The sequence below is a fragment of the Pogoniulus pusillus genome, chromosome 5 (genome assembly GCF_015220805.1).
Source record: "Pogoniulus pusillus isolate bPogPus1 chromosome 5, bPogPus1.pri, whole genome shotgun sequence".
In the NCBI taxonomy this organism is placed as follows: Eukaryota; Metazoa; Chordata; class Aves; order Piciformes; family Lybiidae; genus Pogoniulus; species Pogoniulus pusillus.
Window position 1 is genome coordinate 2,452,544 of NC_087268.1, and position 21,112 is coordinate 2,473,655.

General features: G+C 38.8%; 1 protein-coding gene across 3 annotated transcripts in view; it reads right to left on the minus strand.

Moving 5' to 3' along the window:
* The window catches only part of NLGN4X (neuroligin 4 X-linked), a 122,538-nt gene that overhangs the window by 73,986 nt on the left and 27,440 nt on the right, over positions 1-21,112 (minus strand). For 2 of the 3 annotated variants that reach the window (XM_064143026.1, XM_064143024.1), the window contains exons 2-3: positions 19,088-19,179; positions 3,552-4,397 (exon numbers count right to left, since the gene is read on the minus strand). In XM_064143026.1, coding sequence (XP_063999096.1) covers positions 3,552-4,023 — 472 coding nt within the window. In that variant the 5' untranslated portion in view covers positions 4,024-4,397; positions 19,088-19,179. The remainder of the gene's footprint in view (positions 1-3,551; positions 4,398-19,087; positions 19,180-21,112) is intronic. The other variant, XM_064143025.1, reaches the window with a different exon arrangement.

Consider the following 21,112-nt stretch of genomic DNA (forward strand, 5'->3'; position numbering starts at 1 on the left):
TGGCACCAAGTGCCACGTCCAGTCCTGCCTTGAACAGCCCCAGGGACAGCGACTCCACCACCTCCCCAGGCAGCCCATTCCAGTGTCCAAGATACTTTCTGCTTTGTAAAACATTTTAACATGGAAAGTTTGGATTGGATTCTGCCACTGTTTGGCATTAGAAACCCAGAGTGAAAATAAAGGCTATGGGTAATACACATGTAAACTGTTTAACAGAGCATTTTAACTTATTTATCTGTACGTTCCAATTATTTTAAGGGAATATAGAATCCTATGCCATGTAATTTCAGTGTGCATGAAGCAGAAACATTGCAAACTGTTTTTATTATAAATAACTACCCATTCAGTTAAAGGGACTCTTCCATTAGTTCATACTGGGAAAATTACAAAGAAGCAATTCCATAATCATATGAATACATGTGTGGATTTTTCTTCAATTTCTCATTCAATGTACACGACTATTATTTGGTTCCCTTTGATTAAATCTTGCAAGTGGTAAGAAGTCATGCAACATATTGCAAAAAAACTCTGAAACCATTAAAAAAAACAAATCAAACCAAAACTCACAAACAATGATAACAAATAAAGCCCAAAACACCAAAAGCTGCATTTTGAGTAGTTACTCACTGATATTAACACTGCATGTGACTATGGTTTCAATTCATTAGAGTTGCTCAGCAATTTTTGTCAGCAAACTAGTTGACTGGCTAGGGCTGGGTGCTAGGTTGGACTGGATGATCTTGGAGGTCTCTTCCAACCTGGTTGATTCTGTGATTCTATGAAAGCTGGGATTTGTTTGTTTTGTTTTGCTTGGTTGGTTTGTTTTTTTTTGTTTTGTGTTTGGTTCTGTTTGGGTTTGTTGGTTTTCTTTTTTCTTTTGGTAAAGATAGCATGAAATGATTTAGATTCAGTCAGAATATTGATTAGGTTTGGATGACTCTTCACAGCACAGAACAGTTTCAGAGCTCTTTTCATCAGATCTTTAATTGAGAAAAAATGAAACCAGGAATTTAACTCAAAGTCACTCACTTTGAAATCTGTCAGAAAACTAATTTCATGGTCTGTCTCTTTAACAATGTAGCTTATTTTTACCAACTGAGACTCATATAATGAAGTATAATATGTTTAATCAAATTGTATGGAATATAATTTAAGGCTATCTATGTTACAGTATGATTAGGAGACACACTAACAGGAGATGTGGCTCTCTGGAATCATCTTTATGAGCAGAGGGATGCACCATTTCCTCAACAAAAAAGGACACACAGAGTTATATTTAATTAGTGATAAGATATATAGCATACAGTTAAAACATGATGTACTCCATTTCTCTAAGTCTCTTGTTCCCCACTGAAACCTGTTAAAAATGCTTGTCATTTTTGTACAGCAACAATTTTGCCTTTGGTTCCTCACTGACACTAAAGTTTGTCTCTTCAAGAAAAGACTGGCTGAGGCACTTAGTGCCATGGTCTAGTTGATTGGTTAGGGCTGGGTGTTAGGTCGGACTGGATGATCTTGGAGGTCTCTTCCAACATGGTTGATTCTATGATTCTATGATTCTATGATTCAGCCATATACTCTTTCATGCATAGGTTTATATTTTGAAGAGGATACATAAAACAGTTTCCATTGACATGCTATGTGGTGTAAAAAAAAAAGTAAAATCAGGAAGAGGAGTAAAACACACTTTTTGTGGAATTAAACAGACAAAAAGGGCCATGAGAGGTAAAATAAAATTTATCAGTCCTTTCTGTGTTAAATCTAACACGAGCCATTACATGCAAAATGAGAGATGTGGTAAGTTGGTAATCATTGAGTGCTTAGCATTTTATTATTATCCATTTGATATCAAATATTCTTTTTCTAAACATTTGTTTATCTAATTTCCTGTCTTCCATTATTAATAGATAAAGCTTCCTGTTACTAGATTGGAGGAACATACTAATTTATTAATGTTGGGCTTTGAAAAAGATCTGAGTTATCAGAGCTGATATTCCTTCAGTGAGAACAAATAAAATCTTAAGCTGAAATACTTTCTTAGGGTCAGATAACCCTAGTGACTAATTAAAAGCTGCAGGATAAAATCAGGAACATTAAAAAAAAAAAAAAAAAAAAAAAAAAAGCAAGCAAACCCAAAATCTGAAAGAATTATCTATGCCATTATCCAAGGAATGAAATGCAGGGCAAAGAGACTCACAGAGGGAAAGAACTGAAAGGAAAGACCCACTCCTTTATGTACACGCATGCAGACACACACGCATGCGCACACAAGAGCCTCAAATACACAGATTGTCCTTCAGAGCACTTTTCTTTAAGCAACTTGGTAGTATTTGTATTTGCAGAGCTTCCAGTATTCCTAAAGCCTACCCACTTCTTTTTAGCTTTCAAGTTTTTGCTTCAGTTGATGAGAACAGGAAAAGAAGGTGGTATGCTTACTGCTGGCAAACAGCTTGGAAGTTCTGAGTAAAGAAGCCAGTCAAGGCAGAAGGATTATAATAATCAAAGTACAAAATTTGCATATTTAGACTATGGTTACTGAGAAATCACAATGCCTTGGTTATGCAAATTAAACCCCTCAGATAAAGTGAGGGGATTTGCATATCTGGGAGGAATCTGTCATGTTATGCATCGGTAACTACATTGTAAGAAGCTGAAAGAACTGGCTTTTAGCAGAATATTAAATATAATTGCCAGCAGAATTTTTCTTTCCTTGTGATACAGAACAAACTTAACTCATTTGGCACCTGACAAAACCAGCTTTTTGTGCCTGTAGGAAGCAATACCATTCAGAATGATAAAAAGATATATCCAGCATGCCATAACACTACCATTTTTAAGACTGAGATCATGAAAACAGTCAAAGAGCTCTGTTACCAATTGTGTTCATCCTTTTTGTCTACAGAATGCAGTTTAAAGTTACCCTCACAGGAAGGGGTTGCAGAAATCAGATGAAAGTTTAAGGACACTCGTTCACCACTGCATAATAAAATCAAGTTTACTTCATTTTCAAGTTACTGAATAAAGAAAAATAAGTTGGATTGAAAAGTTTCATAGGCAAAAATTCTGGAAAAAAGCTGCAGGCACTAAAACAATTTCCTACGATCTATTAAAATCAAGCAGAGGTAACAGTAGCTTCAGAGGGTTTATAATAAAAAAAGAGAGGGGAATATTCTCCTTTAAAAATTACTATGTGGCAGTATTTGTACCATTCATAAAAAAATTAGGTGTGTTACTTCTGGTCAATCTCTTTTTCCCCCTTTTGTCTCTTGTGACTGATGCTCAGCTTAGGTCACTGTAAAATTAAGTCTGGCTTACACACCTTCTCACTGCCTGCAAATGAAACTGTAGTTTGTTATTACCTGAAACATGAGAGAGAATCCATGCAAGTATGTTCAATCTACAAAGTATTACTTAAAATGTGTGTTCAGAGGCATGATTTATTTCCACAGATAAAAATATGGAGGAACCAGCAAAATGCTTTAAAGACCTGGATGCTACACATGTGCAGAACTGGTGGGTGCATTTTCAGTGAGGTTATAAAGAGTACTTACCATCCTCTGTGGGCACATAGATATTCAAATACAGACAGTCTTCATTTTGATCTTGAACATATGTCACCACAGTATCCAGATTGGCTGTAAACCAGACTGGCAGCATGTCATTAAGCAATGACCTCTCATCCAGGTACTGTGGGCAGACAGCAGCAAACTGTGTAGCATTACGGACGCCTGTCCAAGACGACGGTGGTTCGGGGGGCTGAAATCGCCTTTCTCCAGTTGGAGGAGAGGCATAAGGAACACCCAGGTACTGCTCCACTGGACCAAGGATCTCATTAGGCAAAGGTGTTCTTAAACCACGTATCTTGCCGTAATTTGTCGTCACAACTGGGTATTGTGCTTGGCCATCGATGAGAGTAAACCTTATAGCCAGCGCAGTTATCCACAGCAGGAAGCTAGAATTCAACATGACGCACACTGGGGTGAAGATCAAAGGCAGCCATAGGAGTCCCATTGGTTTCGACATTATCTAAATCAACATCAGCAGGGCTCTTTTTTCCACAGCCAGAAGAAAATTAATCAGTCAAGGAAAATAAAAATCAATAAAATTAAAAAGTAGTCAAAATGAGATAACTTGAGGGAAAATGTAGCTCTGTTCAGGCAGTGAAACAACAAAAGCTGGTATGTGGAACGTGCCTCAGTTGACTTGCTGTAGACAAATCCCAACATCAGAGGAAGCAAAGGAGTGTTTGCCCCTAACGCCCATCCCAGACTTCAGTGTTGGCTTAATCCTGGCAACACACAGCACTTTCCAGCAAGTGGCATGTAGAGAGATCCACAGTTATTCCACTTTTCCAGCAAAATGGCTCCTTCCAGTGAAGTCCAGCCCACCGAGTCAGCCTGTGGCCAAAAGAAAACAAGCAGTTCAGATTAACAGATGCATTCATATTGGCCTAACTTGTGACAAGAAAAATTGTGGAACAACAAACCAAACCATTACATTCGCACACTACTTCCCCAACAAGGTTCACAAATGTGTTAGGAAATTCAGGTGCCACGGTTAGCTATGTGGTGCCAAAGACACAAAAGGCAAGACAGAGGAAAATCGAACCCACAAACTTCTCAGAGGTTATACCACAACCCAAATACTGCTGCTTCCGTATATGCCTCCAAACCACAACCCAAACTGTGCTGTTTTCAGGAAGGATATCACATTTATATGCTAGCTCTAGGAGATTTTCTACCCTAAATAAACAGGACCTCCTTTTTAACCATATTTGCACTCCCACAGGAAACATGAATTAAATGTTTTGCTGCACTGGATAATCTTTCTTTGTTACGATATGACCTCTGCATAGTATTTTTATAGTAGAATCATAGACTCATAGGATAAACAAGGTTGGAAGAGACCTCCAAGATCATCCAGTCCAATAGCTATTGACAGTGATTTCAAGTTGCAACGAAAACAGCCACTACAAAACCAACCAACAAACAAACAAAACCCCAACAAAAGCCATATAAAAAAAAAAAACAAAACCAAAATTTAGATTCAGAAAAAACTTACAAACAGCCCAAAAAATCCCCCATGAGACAGTGATACTGATTCTTTTTGACAAGCAGAGATATTTGAAAAGAAAGATATTTGCTTCTCTCAAAAACTCTTCCACATTAGCACTTGCACCACAAAATTGTTGGAGCACCTGAACACAAGAGAACAACAACAACAAAAATCTCTAATACATATAATTAAGGGTGAACCAAAATTTCTGTTGACATTTTCACTGGCAGATAATAGGCTAGGAGGCTGCCTCCAAGGACTTGCAATTTAAGCTAATTTCTGGAGGATGAATCAGTAACAGCAGTTAAGTGTCATGTCCCTAGGAGGACTCCCTGGCACTCAGAATGGTCAGCTGGCTGCCAGCTGCCCTACATTTCCCCTCAAACGTAATCTTCCCTTCTGATTTCTGGATCTTGACCATTTTACATTTGATTCTAGGTAGTTCTCCCTCATGCTCTCTTCCATTCTACTTCAGTACACTTTTCTGACTGTGCATGACAAAGCAGATTTTACAGCTGTAACCAACTAAGGATTTAAGCTGTGCTCCCATAGGAGCAACAGCTTCTCCCACACAGAGGATCTTTGAAGAAAAATAAACGTGGAATAAAGCACTAAGGAAATTGACAAGGTGGAAGGGAAGACAGTATCCAGATAACGAAAAATGGCTGGAGAAAAAAAAATTGTCTGGGCAAATAGCAGATTTAAAAAAAAAGAAACAAAACTTCCAGAAAATCTGAGTCACAGAAGCACAGTTAGGACACCAAATGTTTCCAGACAGCTATGTAAGACATCTTCACATACATAGTCTATAGGAAGTGTACTTGTCATGTCTTTATTTGTTACCACTAATAGTGGTGTATTTCTTCCATTATTTCTCTTTCACTGCTTCAGGTCTCAGAAAAATGTGTACAAACTAGAATCATAGAATCATAGAGTCAACCAGATTGGAAAAGAATCATAGAATCATAGAATCAAGCAGGTTGGAAGCGACCTCCAAGATCATCCAGTCTAACCTAGCACCCAGCCCTAGCCAGTCAACTAGACCATGGCACCGAGTGCCTCAAGCTTACTAGCTGGAAGCATCGTCCACTCAAACAATCCAAATCATAGCATTCAATTTAAAATGGCAACTTCTTGCAGCACAACACTTCCACAGAAGTCAAAGAAGATCTGAAACTATGTACATACATGACTTCTTTTACTGGCAAAGGAGCATAATTTCAGGCATTTGAAATAATTGCAGATTGAAGCCAACGTGGACATGCATTTACTAGAAAAACAGCTTGTACTCAATTATAAATCTGTACCCTAAGCCACAACTGGTGATGCCTAAATAGACTATGAATCAGGCCTTCAGGGCCTGATGGTTTCCAGGATCTGCAGTTAACACTTTTTCAACTTGAGCAGATGAGTATGTCAATAGCTCTATGCTAATTCTATACCTGCTGGGGAAATAAGAGACATGGTTTAGAACTCCTCTTTGCTTCAGGGTAGAATAGCAAACTCCAAAGTGATTTCAGGCTTTTTGACCTCCTTGTTCAGGTCATGAGCAGTTATAAGAAAGGCAGACACAAATATAATAGCACAGGAAACTGAGAACTGCACTGATTTTTCTAGAGCTTCTCAGGCTTTATTTAAACAAACTAGAGCATGCCTCAGCTTTCAGTCACTGACTGTCTTCAGTCTCTGTCCTTTCCTCCTGCTCTAATTCCTTGAGACAAGGTATTTGATGTGTACATAGGTCTTATCTCAATACAGAACCAGGGTTGAATCCTCATGTTCGCCTCTTTATACATATGCTCTGAAAGCATATACAGTTGGCTTGATTTGTAAAACCCTGAAAGACACTGTCTAGCCACCAAAGATCCTCCTTACAGTGACATCTTGTACAGTATTTAATGCATTTCACAGAATATCATAGAATCAGGGAATCATATAACACCAAAGGATGGAAAGGATCTCCAGAGCTCATCTAGTCCAAACCCCTTCCCAAAACAGAATCATCTAGGACAGGCCACACAGGAATGCATCCAGATGGGTTCTGAATGCCTCTAGAGAAGGAAACTCCATAGCCCCTCTGGGCAGCCTGTTCCAGTGCTCTATCACCCTTATAGTTGTGCTGGTTTAAGGCTAATTGGAATATTCTAATGAGAGAAATTAGATTATTGGCTGTGAAAAGAAAATAATAGCAATGTTTATATTACCCATTGGATTGCTGAGCAATATAAAAGCAAGAAATAGTAACTAAGTCTCTCAGTCTGGCTGGCTGCAGCTTGCTTCATTAACTTCTTTGTCTGGACCCGTATAACTCAATCTAGTAATTCTCCTTCTAACCCCTTATCTGGCATCTCACCCCTGCATGTAAACCTTCAGGTGGACAGGAAGAGGGGAGTTAGTTCAGAGCCCTCCAGGGTGGTTCTGATGTTTGGGAGGGATTTTGAGTTTCTATATTACTTCTAACTTGTATATACTTGTATGTAACTGTAAATAGCTTTATATATCTTGTATATATGCTTGTAAGTGTGTGCTGTACTGTAAATATACAGCTTCACCTTAACTTCCAGCTGTCTGAGCTAGTCTGGTGATTTTCAAGTGTGGGAGAGAAAACTCATAGAATCATAGAATGGTCTAGGTTGGAAGAGACCCCAAGTATCATCCAGCTCCAACCCCTTGCCATAGGCAGGGACACCTCCAACTAGAACTCCTGAAGCCTAACAGTAAAGAAGATTTTCCTCATGTTGAGGTGGAACTTCTTGAGTTCCAATTTATGCTCAGACTGGATGAGGCATTTAGTGCCATGGTCTAGTTGACTGGATAGGGCTGGGTTCCAGGTTGGATCTTGGAGGTCTCTTCCAGCCTGGTTGATTCTATGATTCTATGAAAAGCGTGCAGAGGGGAAGAAAAAGGTGTAAACATCACTCATTTTCAGGAAAAAAAACAACAAAGGAATACACTTTGTAAAAAGTATTCTGTGAAAAATCACATTTGGATCTGATTATAAACAGCTATTGTTGAATATTCAGAGATATATTTTACCTTATTTTTTTCTCTTCTACTTAAAATGATTTTTAGAACATCACGGCCAGGAGGACCCAAGACTAACCAGAAATGCTCAGTTAAGACAGTTGCACATATCTCAGTACAGAACTCTAATTTCAACTATTATTGCCCAGAAAAGGCATAGAGACTTGAGTGGTTAAACAGTTTTTATGATACTTCTGCTTTTTGAGATACATTTATGAAGACTGCAAATAAATGTGAGGTGTTTGTAGCAGGTGGGAAAAACGAGGGCATAAATTGTTTATGAACATAAATACTAATTATCCCAAAATCCCAGTTATGTTCTCACATTAAAATTTCACCATATATTATATGAGTTTAAGCTTCCTGTAACTGAACAAACACTATTCAAATATCTGAAGCAAGAATGCAAGAGAGGTTATGACACACTATGAAATAATAAAGCAGCAATTAACTTTGATTGCAAAGTAGTGTGACACAGTACTAAGACTTTTTTTGTTCAGACAATCCAGTGCCTAAAGTATGACCATGCACAATAATCACAGGCTGAATGTTAGGAGGAAGTTCTTCATAGAGAGAGTGACTGGCATTGGAATGGGCTGCCCAGGGAGGTGGTGGAGTCACCATCCCTGGAGGTGTTCGAGAAAAGCCTGGATGAAGCACCATGGTCTAGTTGACTGGCTAGGGCTGGGTGCTAGGTTGGCCTGGCTGATCTTGGAGGTCTCTTCCAACCTGGTTGATTCTATGATTCTGTGATTCACTGATTTGATAATCTAACTGTGGCTGCAACGTTTTGAGAAAATGTTACTCTTCAAGTACAATACACAAGAAATAGGATCAGTGCAGTCTAGCACAATTGCAGCTTTTACATCTGACATGACCTTGTTAAAGAAGGGTAACACTCCCTGGGCCTCTCTTAATTTCTTTTCTGCACCTCTGTTCTCTTAAATTCATAACCTTTCTTTCCAAAAGAAAAGGTTAGGATCCAGAAGATGAAATTCAGCCCTGTCTTTCTGTACTGCAACAGGTCTTGTAGAGTTAAGACTCCTTATGCCCAGAGTAAAAATACTATTTAAAGATATAAGGGAAAAAAAAGTATACCAAAAAATCGCTGTTTTATACAGCTTTGTAGGTTTGCAGGACAGACCCTTATAATTTGAGCAAATCTTCAAAACCATCAAAGTTTGTTACTTATTGCAACTGCAAGACATAATAAGTAAACATTTCTAACATGGAACGACTCTAACTTCTCTCCAGTAAGAAAAGTCAAAGATTGAAAAGCAAAATTCTTAAGAGCATCTGTAAGGTTTGTCTAAATATTAAACAAGAAAACTCACAGGTATCATTCCTCTTTTTCTTTCTTCATAGGGAAGCTGATGTGTGTGCTTTCCTCAAAGATTAAAACTCATCTGAATGAACTGAGAAACTGAGGGGACAGATTCTTAAGCAATTTGATCTCTTCAGGCTATTTATTGATTAGAATTTGATATCTGCCTGTTGGTATTCCAGTATTAGAATACAAAACACTACAAATGTTCCAATAAATGAAATAGGGTGGGAAAAGCAATTTAAATCAGCTCTCCTACTGAGATACACCAAACACTCAAAAATACAGCTGCTGTTCCATTATACAAATTCCTAGAACTGAACTACACAGTAGTCACAAGCTTGACATTTTCATTGCATTACCTAGTTTAGTTACCAAGTGGTGACACTGCCTTCATTCATATGATAATGCCACAATTAGGGACTCATGCTGGAAATAGGAGACTCGAGTAGCCACCTTCATTAACTTGAGGAAGTCTAAACCCACACCTCCTCTCTTCCAAGCTACAAACATTAGATTTCAAACAGGGCTAGGGTATGGGCTCCAGCACTGCCTGGCTGCAGTATTCCAGCTAATGCACAGGCACAACTAGAAACAGGACAGGTTGTAGGTTCTCTTGTCTAGACAGATTTTAGATTTGGGGTGCTGTGGTTTTTTAAGGGAAGGAAGATTTTCACTACACAGATGCAAGCTATGCTGTATTTTTATTTTTAATCACTCTTTTTTTTTTTTCCAACTTTCTTTACTTGTTGCCAAGAAGACAACAGGCAAAAAAAAACCCCAAACCCAGAAAATGACAAAGGAATGCAAAAAGGGTATAAAAGTAAAATATTCTCTAGGTAATTTTCTTATCAGTTAAAAAAAATCCTCCATTTCCAACCTCATCCTCCCCACATAATAAAAACTGGATCATTTTTCATAGACTTTTAGCAACACCAATAGAAATCTCAGAACCACTACGAGAATGCTTTTCTCTAAGGTACCAAAAACCATAAATCCCCAAAATTATCTGCATGTCAGCCCCTACCATTCTACTACATGCATAACTTCAAAGCCATCTCACATTTAGTTAATTATTTTTTTCTTGCATCAAAAGGCTTTCAGAACTCTAATGTATCGTATTGGCTTTGTAGTGTGTAGAATAGGTACCCTCTACCTATTTTCACAGGACTGTGAAATTACATGGACACTTTCAAACCAGAGAAACATGGGTTTTTTTTTTTCACTGAGATCTTTTACTGTGCAACACATACATAGAGCACTACACTATAGATTCATACATGGGGGTGCTGATTGATACTCGCCTGAACATGAGCCAGCAGTGTGCCCAGGTGGCCAAGAGAGCCAGTGGCATCCTGGCCTGCATCAGGAATGGTGTGGTCAGCAGGAGCAGGGAGGTCATTCTGCCCCTGTACTCTGCACTGGTTAGACCACACCTTGAGTACTGTGTTCAGTTCTGGGCCCCCCAGTTTAGGAGGGACATTGAGATGCTTGAGCGTGTCCAGAGAAGGGCGACGAGGCTGGGGAGAGGCCTTGAGCACAGCCCTACGAGGAGAGGCTGAGGGAGCTGGGATTGGTTAGCCTGGAGAAGAGGAGGCTCAGGGGAGACCTCATTGCTGTCTACAACTACCTGAGGGGTGGCTGTGGCCAGGAGGAGGTTGCTCTCTTCTCTCAGGTGGCCAGCACCAGAACGAGAGGACACAGCCTCAGACTGTGCCAGGGGAAATTTAGGCTTGAGGTGAGGAGAAAGTTCTTCCCTGAGAGAGTCATTGGACACTGGAATGGGCTGCCCGGGGAGGTGGTGGAGTCGCCGTCCCTGGAGCTGTTCAAGGCAAGGTTGGACGTGGCACTTGGTGCCATGGTCTGGCCTTGAGCTCTGTGGTAAAGGGTTGGACTTGATGATCTGTGAGGGCTCTTACAACCTTGGTAATACTGTGATAAGTTTCTGATCACAGCTGAATAAAGAGATTTGGAGAAGGTAAGCAAATACACTAGCACTTTTTGTAATGACAAAAAAAATGATATTTAACAGTAAAACTTCATAGCAAAACATTACGCCTTGGTACCTTTCCAAGATCTGTCCTGTTCTTCTTTCCTCTATTTTGAAAATGTGGCATCTTAGAAAAGTATCTTCCACCTTTTTCCATTTCTGCACATGGCCTTCTCAGTCTGCTGCCTAACTGCACAAAGTTCCTCACAGAATGCACATCACTAGCTTATTATTTCCTCCAAATCATCATTCTTTCCTATGGAATTTGTAGCTCCCCTTCACCTCTTTATACAAAATATATACCCATCCATTCAGTCAAGGTCAAACTGATTTCTAAAGAGAATTGATTTCATTTGTTTTGTAAGGGATTTCTGGTTTTCTTTTATTCTCTTTTTAAGTTTTTCTTTCCTCATATTCATACAGAATGATATTAAACAGAAGGGGAAAATAAAAGAAGAAGAAAAAACCTGAGACAAATTGCAGATGTCGAGTTAACCAGGAAGAAGTAATCTATTTTTTTTCCTGCCCTTGGTTAACTGATTTAGGTCAAGATTGAAAAAAATAATACACCTTGTCACATGGCAGGAGTTACAGCTTCCTGTGTGCTTTTATTGTATCATCTTAAGGAATCTCACTAATAAAACCTAATACCAACCAAAAATATCTACCACAAACTAATGCAGTCAATTAATAGAACAGATGGAGGTCAGGGCAGACAATTAAATCCCTTTGACAGTGGAGAAGATTATTTTACCTCATATTGGGGATATGTCAGTAATTCCTGTCTGATCTCGCTTACACTTTTATGCTCCAAAATAATTTCTTTCCTAATGCCTTCTTTGGCATGAGAGAGAAAGATTCATCATCCAGAGCTCTTGCTTGCTGCTGCATATAATTAATTATTTTTTAAGTGGTAGGAAGGTGCACGTATGTTTTATCAGCAGTATTTTCACTGATTCACAGTATCACAGGATCACAGGATCACCAAGGTTGGAAGAGACCTCACAGATCATCAAGTCCAACCCTTTACCACAGAGCTCAAGGCCAGACCATGGCACCAAGTGCCACGTCCAATCCTGCCTTGAACAGCTCCAGGGACGGCGACTCCACCACCTCCCCGGGCAGCCCATTCCAGTGTCCAATGACTCTCTCAGGGAAGAACTTTCTCCTCACCTCCAGCCTAAATTTCCACTGGCATAGCTTGAGGCTGTGTCCTCTTGTTCTGGTGCTGGCCACCTGAGAGAAGAGAGCAACCTCCTCCTGGCCACAGCCACCCTTCAGGTAGTTGTAGACAGCAATGAGGTCTCCCCTGAGCCTCCTCTTCTCCAGGCTAACCAATCCCAGCTCCCTCAGCCTCTCCTCATAGGGCTGTGCTCAAGGCCTTTCACCAGCCTCGTCGCCCTTCTCGACATGAACAAGAAAACCAAATATCCCTTTTTTTGTGTTGTTTAGACAGCTGCTATTCTCCTTGAAGTCTGTGCCCACAGAAGATGACAGAACTATCACTGTGGCACGTTTCTGATCAATTGATTTTTGAAATCATAGAATCATAGAATCAATATTGTTACCCATATGCATGGGAGATAACCATCCAGTGGTCTTAGTTCATTATTTCTCTGGCTCTGATCTCCTGGCATATTAAAATCATACAACAATCTCAGTACACTTGTAACCATGATCTTTCTTACAGTTCTGCACCACTGCAGACATTCTCTGCATTTCTGGACATCAGATCTAGAGTGCTAACACTAAGAGCTTTAATTGGCACTGTCATATTCTGGCATTCTTGACTATGTCTTTTGGATTTCAAACAAGATCTGCACTGCTATAAACTCTTTTTTCCCCCTGATTTTGCTGATTTCCTGCCTATACAGTTCAAATGCTAAATCATAAACAACCATAGCCAAAAAAATAAAAAAGTCAGCTTAGGTTTTAAATTAAATTTACCATGAGATAATTTTTCCCAGAAAAAATCCCCTGCATCACCTGAACAGCAATTTCTTTTGAACTGCATGTCAATTAGAGGCAAACAAATCTGATGTTTCAGTTCAAAACATCACAATTACAACAAGCACAAAAGTGTTGATAACTCTGTCCTGAAAAAAAAAAAAAAACAAACAAACTCATCATATCCTGTGATAATCTTTCAAAGTTAACAAGCTCAGAGTGCTGCTGCACTAATTCTGTGCCAATATTTAAAAGCATTGCAAAGTCCACATTCTAAAAAGCAACAAAGCTGCAAAGGCAGTAACCTCTTAGTGTAATTACTGTAATTGTTCTGTTCCACCTTGATTGTCCACAGTGCAAACTCTAATACATTAATTTCCTTTGTCAAGCTCATCTATTGAACTCTTGCTTTGTAAATTAACACACTTTGATTACTTAGTTTTTGCACTCTCATCCTCTTTCAGGTATGGATTCTCTCAAGCTCATCCATTGAACTCTTGTTTTATAAATTAACACACTTTGATTACTTAGTTTTTGCACTGTCATCTTCTTTCAGGTATGGATTCTCTCAAGCTCATCTATTGAACTCTTGTTTTGTGTATTAATAAACTTGGATTACTTAGTTTTTGCACTCTCATCCTCTTTCAGGTACGGATTCTCTCAAGCTCATCTATTGAACTCTTGTTTTGTGTATTAATAAACTTGGATTACTTAGTTTTTGCACTGTCATCCTCTTTCAGGTACGGATTCTCTCAAGCTCATCTATTGAACTCTTGTGTATTAACAAACTTGGATTACTTAGTTTTTGCACTGTCATCCTCTTTCAGGTATGGATTCTCTCAAGCTCATCTATTGAACTCTTGTTTTGTAAATTAATAAACTTTGATTACTTACTGTCATCCTCTTTCAGGTATGGATTCTTTAATGAATTCTCCTTTCAAATTAATTTAGTTTATGCTGAAAGTGGCAGATCTGAATTTCTTGTACCCTTATGTACCTTATTATATACACTTTCAGCTTCTACACTTATACACACTTATACTGGCTTCTAAGTGTATGGAAAACAGATTCTAGTGCTGTCATCACTTGAACTTTGTATTGTAGCCTCACACCACTGTTACATTTCACAACTAATCAATAAAAAGTCTGAAATAAGATTTTTTTTCAGTAGCACTTAAAATATTTGCTTCCATTTCCTTTAGGGAAATAAAGTACACTTGTTGCAATCACCTTCTTTTAACTTGAGTAACAAGAGTTCTCAGTATCTAATTATCCATCCTCTAACTTTTCAAATGACTGGTCATTGTCATATAAATTTTGAATACAGTTTTTGTTTGCTTGTTTTTCTCACCTGTTGATACTTGCAGGTAATGAAAGTGAAAGGCACAAACTCCTACTTTAAATCCATGAGAAGAAAAATTGAATTATTCTTAAATGAAGATCACAGGATCATAGATTGGTTGAGGTTGGAAAAGGCATCCATGATAATACAGTGAGTGCAGATGGGCAAATGCCCATCATTATCAATGCAGCTGCAACCAAGTGAAAGAGTAATAGTTCCTACCTCTGCAGGAAAAGTAAAGATTGCAATTCCTGGAAACAGACAGAATCTGAGTTTTCCTTCATCTGTCTTGTTTCACTTACATGCAAATGATTTGGGATATTTGGGATTTTTTGTCAAGTATCACAGAATCATAGAATAGTCTGGGTTGCAAGGGATCTCCAAAGCTCACCTAGTCCTACCCCCACCTTCTGCAGTAAGCAGGGGCATCCTCAACTAGATCAGGTTACTCAGACCTAGTCAAACCTCATCCCCACCTCAACCACCTCCCTGAGCAACCCATTCTAGTGTTCCACTACCCTTATGGTAAAGAACCTGTTTCTAGCATGCAATCTAAATCTGCTCTTCTCCAGCTTGAAGCCATTGCCCCTCGTTCTATCACTACAGGCCTTTGTAAACAGCTTCTCTCCATCCTTCTTAAAGGCCCCCTTCAGGTACTGGAGGGCTGCTGTTAGGTCTCTCTGGAGCCTCCTCTTTTCCGTGGTGAACTACCTCAGCTCCCTCAAGCCTGTCCTCATAGGAAAGTTGTTCCAACCCCCTGATCATTTTCATGACCTTCCTCTGGACCCGCTCCATCAGCTCCATGTCCTTCCTATATATTGTGGGCTCCAGAGCTGGACGCAATACTCCAGGTGAGGTCTCACCAGAGCAGAATAAAGTGCCAGAATCATGGGAAACAATATTACTCTATTGCTGTTATGTTCCCTTTCTTTGGCTTTTTTCTTGGGATTGAACAACAGAATGCAAAGAAGTATATGTGAAAGATAGGAAAGAAAATGCTTGTGTTTATTTATAAGAAACCTTGCAGGAAGTATTTTGGATACTTTCATCTTCCATATTGAAGATTCAATAGGAAAACATTGGATATATGTATTTTGTACACATTGATAATAGAAAACCAAAGCAAAATGCTGCTCTGGAATGCACAACACCAGATATATGGGCCTAAATTAGTATATAATTAAGGCTAAATGTATTTCATGTTCACATATATAAACAAACACATTTACCTCCAGAATCAAATAGTGGTTTTCAGTTCTAAGGCATTTTTACAAGTACTTTGGCTTCCTGCTGGCAAAAGCAATTCATTTCATTCTTTTGAAAAAGAAAGAAATATGCCATCATCTTTCCTACTTACTCAACAGCTGTATCAATTTGGTTTTAGGGCAGTGATTAGCATAATTGCCATGGATTACTTGCATTTGGCACAGAACAGAAATAATTCATCATTTTTCATCATTGAAGAGCTATACAATCTTAGAATGGAAAACACCCTTAAGATCATTGAGTCCAACCATAAGCCTAGACCCTCACTTTGCTACAACATCCTGTGAGGTAGATGTAGAAAGCAGTAAGATCTCCCCTCAGCCTCCTCTTCTCCAGATTAAACAACCCCAGTTTCCTTCACCCTCTAAGACTTCTTTCTAGACCCTTTCACCACCTTTGTTGCTCTTTGGACATTGCTTCATTGTTTCCTCAAGTTATACAATCCTAGAAGTTTTGAAGATACTTAATCAAATGAGTACCCAGTCAGTTTCCCAAAGAGCATCATCCAGACTATTGTACTCTCTTCTTCAGCCTTCCCTGCAACACCAGCATTCCCAAATGTACAGATGCATAGAATGATGCAAAACATCCTGGAACTACATCTAGACAGACTGGTTAAATCCTGGTTAAATTCCTAGACAGTGGCTGACCACTTAAATTTACCCTGCTTAAATTTATTGAAGATGCAGCTTCCAATTCTGAACACTACTGAAATGCTGCGTATCAGCCTCAATTAATTAACAAGACCAGACCAACAGTTCTGGGATGTTCAGCTGATAACTTCATTAGCTGTTCCTGCTTATCAGTTATGGTTCAGTATAGGAAACACTCCCACTATCTTTACAAAATAAATCATTAAAATCCAGTACTTTGTTTCTTTCTGTTTTCAAGAGAATTGGCAGGAAGGGTGAACGTTATAGACAATATCACCACAGTCACTGTATCATAGTACAGGTCTTACTTAGGAGCCTTCTTAACTGATGAATTTCCATCCTAAAAATTATGTTAATACTTTAACAAGGAAGAAAAAAATGTGGGGAGTATGTTTCTTCCCTCCAGAAGTGAAAAACAGAATGAGAAACTCAAAAGTGGAAATAGGAATTGAAGGCACTTCTTAACCAGAACTTGGACTGCTCAAATGAGTGCATTTCCATTTATAACTAGAAACTCTGACGAGGATACAAAGCAAAGATTATGATCAACAACACTGAATCCCAAGAGCTGAAAAGTAGGCTGAGAGCTGACAGCTCTAAGAATCAGTTATACTGTGCCCTGATTTTCTTCAGAGAATTAAGAGCTGATCCACTTCCTAAAACTTCCAAGACCAGAGCTGGAACAATTTATTCCTTCCTTCTAATATGAAAGCTTTATTACTCCTTCACAGTTGTTACCATAAATGATACAAGACAGAAAGCTTGATCAGAGTCTGAGAACATGATAAAGAATCTGACAGTATGTGGCAACATCAAAGAAATTCACAGCACCTCATGGACTATCACAGGGCTCCATCTGTACAGTCATCTGTCAGGTCAAGATTTCAGAATGCAATTCCAACATTAAAACTATCGTATGATGTAAAATCAAAATCTGAGGACAAAGCATGAGTAATTTGTTTGTTCTCATTTTTATTACTACAAGCACTTGTTGTAGAATGCAAATACAAATTGCAGTTTTCTCCCCTTGAGAAAGACCATCAGTTGAAAATTTTCAGTTGGAGTTGTAGATGACAATGACAGCCAGAAAAAAGTAGAAGTGATCAAGGTGTGGGAAGCCACCATATCTAGTTTGGGTTTTTTAATCCAACACTGACAATTGTACCAATCTCTTGTACACCAATCTCTTGTTCTTCTGTTTACCGAATGGATCCCTATTGTCTGCTGCAAATACTTCTGCAGTGAGTTTGGCTTGGGTTGTGTATTTTCCCCAAATCCTTCAGACCTATTTCAATTTGTCTCTTGAAAAAAGTTCTCATAAGAATATAACCTTTTCTAGGCAAAGTACTAAATTCCTTAACATAAACTGCCCTATTTCTGTTATGTATTTTTTAGTACCTTGGAGCTGGAAGTTGAACATACATGCTTGTGGCTATGTATAGTTCAGGAAATTAGCAAGCAGAGAAGCTGAAATCAATTTGATGCAGATGCATAACTACATTTTCTGCTCTCCTGTGGTTTGTTATGTGTAGTTCAATTATCACTTCACATGAAGAAGGAAATTTTCAAAAGGCACAGCTGGCTTCTGATGTCCACTAACTTGGTGTGGGAGTTAGAAGCCAGACATCAAGAGGCTCTACCTCACTTCCCTGCTTTAATGTTCTTTGCTTCCCTTTCTTCTCCTCCCTGACTTTCCCTCTGCATTATGAAGACCAAACAAAATGCTTAGAAAACAGTGAAAGCTAAAATCACACTATCACTTAGCTTCCTCTTCAAACTCCTCTCCCCAGCTTCTGTGGTTTAGCCTGGTGTACAGTGATAGCTCTTGAAATGTCCCTTCTTGGAACGTAACTGTGGCCAATTCTAGTGCAAGGCACAGTAAGTCTGCCATAAACTGTTAGTTGTAAAGAAATTAAGTAATTATTTTGACTTTCACTTCAATTTTATATTCTTTTATCAGTCTTTCATTCTTTATATTAATTACTTGTCTTTTTCCTGAAAAAATGTAATTATTTCTCTGAGTAGAGTAACTGAATCCTATACATGGCATCTGTGCACATATGCAATACTCACTCTAGTGACTAGTAACAGTTCAGCTATGCTCATGAAACTGGAAACTGTCAGTTTTAACTGCTGCATTATGACCTGAACACCCCAAACCTTACTGAGTAGTGCTGTCACAACAGCCAGGTTTAATCCCATGGCTTTTAAGTGCAAACTGATTGGTGTCAGTCAATACTTACAGAACTATAAACAAGTAAAAAATGATGCTTATGAATAAGCACCTAAACAGCACTAATGTTTAGAACAAATTGTCTTCCATGTCTCATTGTATGAAAATATGGCAAACGAGCATTTTAGCTGGAAGTATATATTACAAAGGTGCATTTCAAACACATCTAAGAACATCAACAACAAAGATTCTTCTTACTTCTTTTGGTTTGTTTGTTTTTTTTTTACAGAATGCAGAATAGTTTTGAACATACTTTTAGTCCTTACCACTGTGTTGTATTCTTGACAAAGCTTCAGAATTCCCCCACAGAAGGCTGCATGATGTCATTGTAGTTACAGAAAAACCCTGTGAGGAAGAAATATACAGTAAGTTAAAAAAAAAAATGCACATTTATGAGTCTTAAATGATGCAAAAAAAGAGTTGCTCATAATGCAGATTTTCAAGATTAAGAAGAAGAAAAATGGTAATATTGATACCCAGAAAGTAAATGCATTTATCATAATGTATTGACTTCTACCATAAAAAATATTAGAAGTATTTTTTCTTTGATCACTGCTGGAAAAATAGAACTATATACCATAAAAGTATAGATTTGGGGGAAAAAAAAGCTAAGGCAAGTACTTTGAAATCAAAGAAGAAAGAAAAAAAGTCACTGTAAGAGGCTCAGGTTTTAAATATCCTGTAAAAATGTATTGTACATATTCAAATATAAAAGATCAAATACATTAACATATAAATATTCAAATATTTTTAAAAGCCATTTAGCTGTCATTCTTCCTTTATAGGTAACTCAAAACTATAGCTTGTATTTCAAATGACATTTCAAAGGACAGACTATGTGCCAATAGTCTGTCCACTTTAGACTAAATAGGTCTTTTCCGCTAGGACTATCTTATCTGTTAGGATACTGGAATGGGCTGCCTGAGGAGGTGGTGGAGTCGCCATCCCTGGAGCTGTTCAAGGCAGGATTGGACGTGGCACTTGGAGCCATGGTCTAGCCTTGAGCTCTGTGGTAAAGGGTTGGACTTGATGATCTATGAGGTCTCTTCCAACCTTGGTGATACTGTGATCTTGAGACACTGCAGTTTAAAACTAAAACCTTAACAGTGTTAAGAAAGTTGTTTCCCGAAACACTTTTTTCCCCTCAATGGACAGCAAAGCTGATTTTATGCTATTTATAGCTGCACATATTTTGCAGAGGTAATTCATGTATTGTTTGCATTTTTTTTGCCTGTATCTCAAAGTACTAAAGCACTTTGTATTTATATTTTCATTATGCTGATCAATGCAGAGAAGCACTTTGCATGAAAAGTACCAAGTCAAAACAAATTACTTGATAAAGTGTGAGGACAGCAAGTATTTCTACCAGCTTGCTAACACATTAAGATTTTATGAAGAATCACACATTTAGCCACAGTATCGTGCCTATTAACACTGGAGAGTCACTTCTACAACAAACTAACAAGTATGTTCCACAAACTCATATGGATTTCAGAGTTTTAACTGCATGCTATTAATCAGTAAGAACAGACAGACATGAATTCCAGACAACTGACATGGATTGTCATCATAAGCCATTTATCTATATACATACATGCATGCAAAAACAGTGTCCCTAAATGTAGAATGATAGAATCAAGCAGGTTGGAAGAGACCTCCAAGATCATCCAGTCCAACCTAGCACCCAGCCCTAGCCAGTCAACCAGACCATGGCACCAAGTTTATGCACTGAAACAAAGAACTGATGCTTGACAGCTGATGTGACTTGTCAAGTTGGCATTCTTTATTGCAGTGCTGGGGTACAGAAGGATCATAGAATAATAGAACGGTTTAGGTTGGAAGGGACCTCAAGAATGATCCAGTTCCAATCCCCTGCCATAGGCAGTGACACCTCCCACTAGAACAGCTCGCTCAGGGCCTTAGCCAACCTGGCCTTGAACACCTCCAAGGAGGGAGCAGCCACAACCTCCCTGGGCAACCTGTGCCACTGTTTCACCACCCTCACTGTAAAGAATCCTTTCCTAACATCTAGTTTGAATCTCTCCTCTGCCAGTTCAAACCCACTGCCCCTCATCCTGTCATCACAGGACCTTGTAAATAGTCCCTCCCCAGCCTCCCTGTAGGTCCCCTGCAGATACTGGAAGGCCATTACAAGGTCTACTCAAAGCCTTCTCTTCTCCAGGCTGAAGAGCCCCAACTCTTGTAGCCTGTCCTCATAGCAGAGCTGCTCCAGCCCTCTAATGATCTTTGTGGCCCTCCTCTGGACTCACTCCAAGAG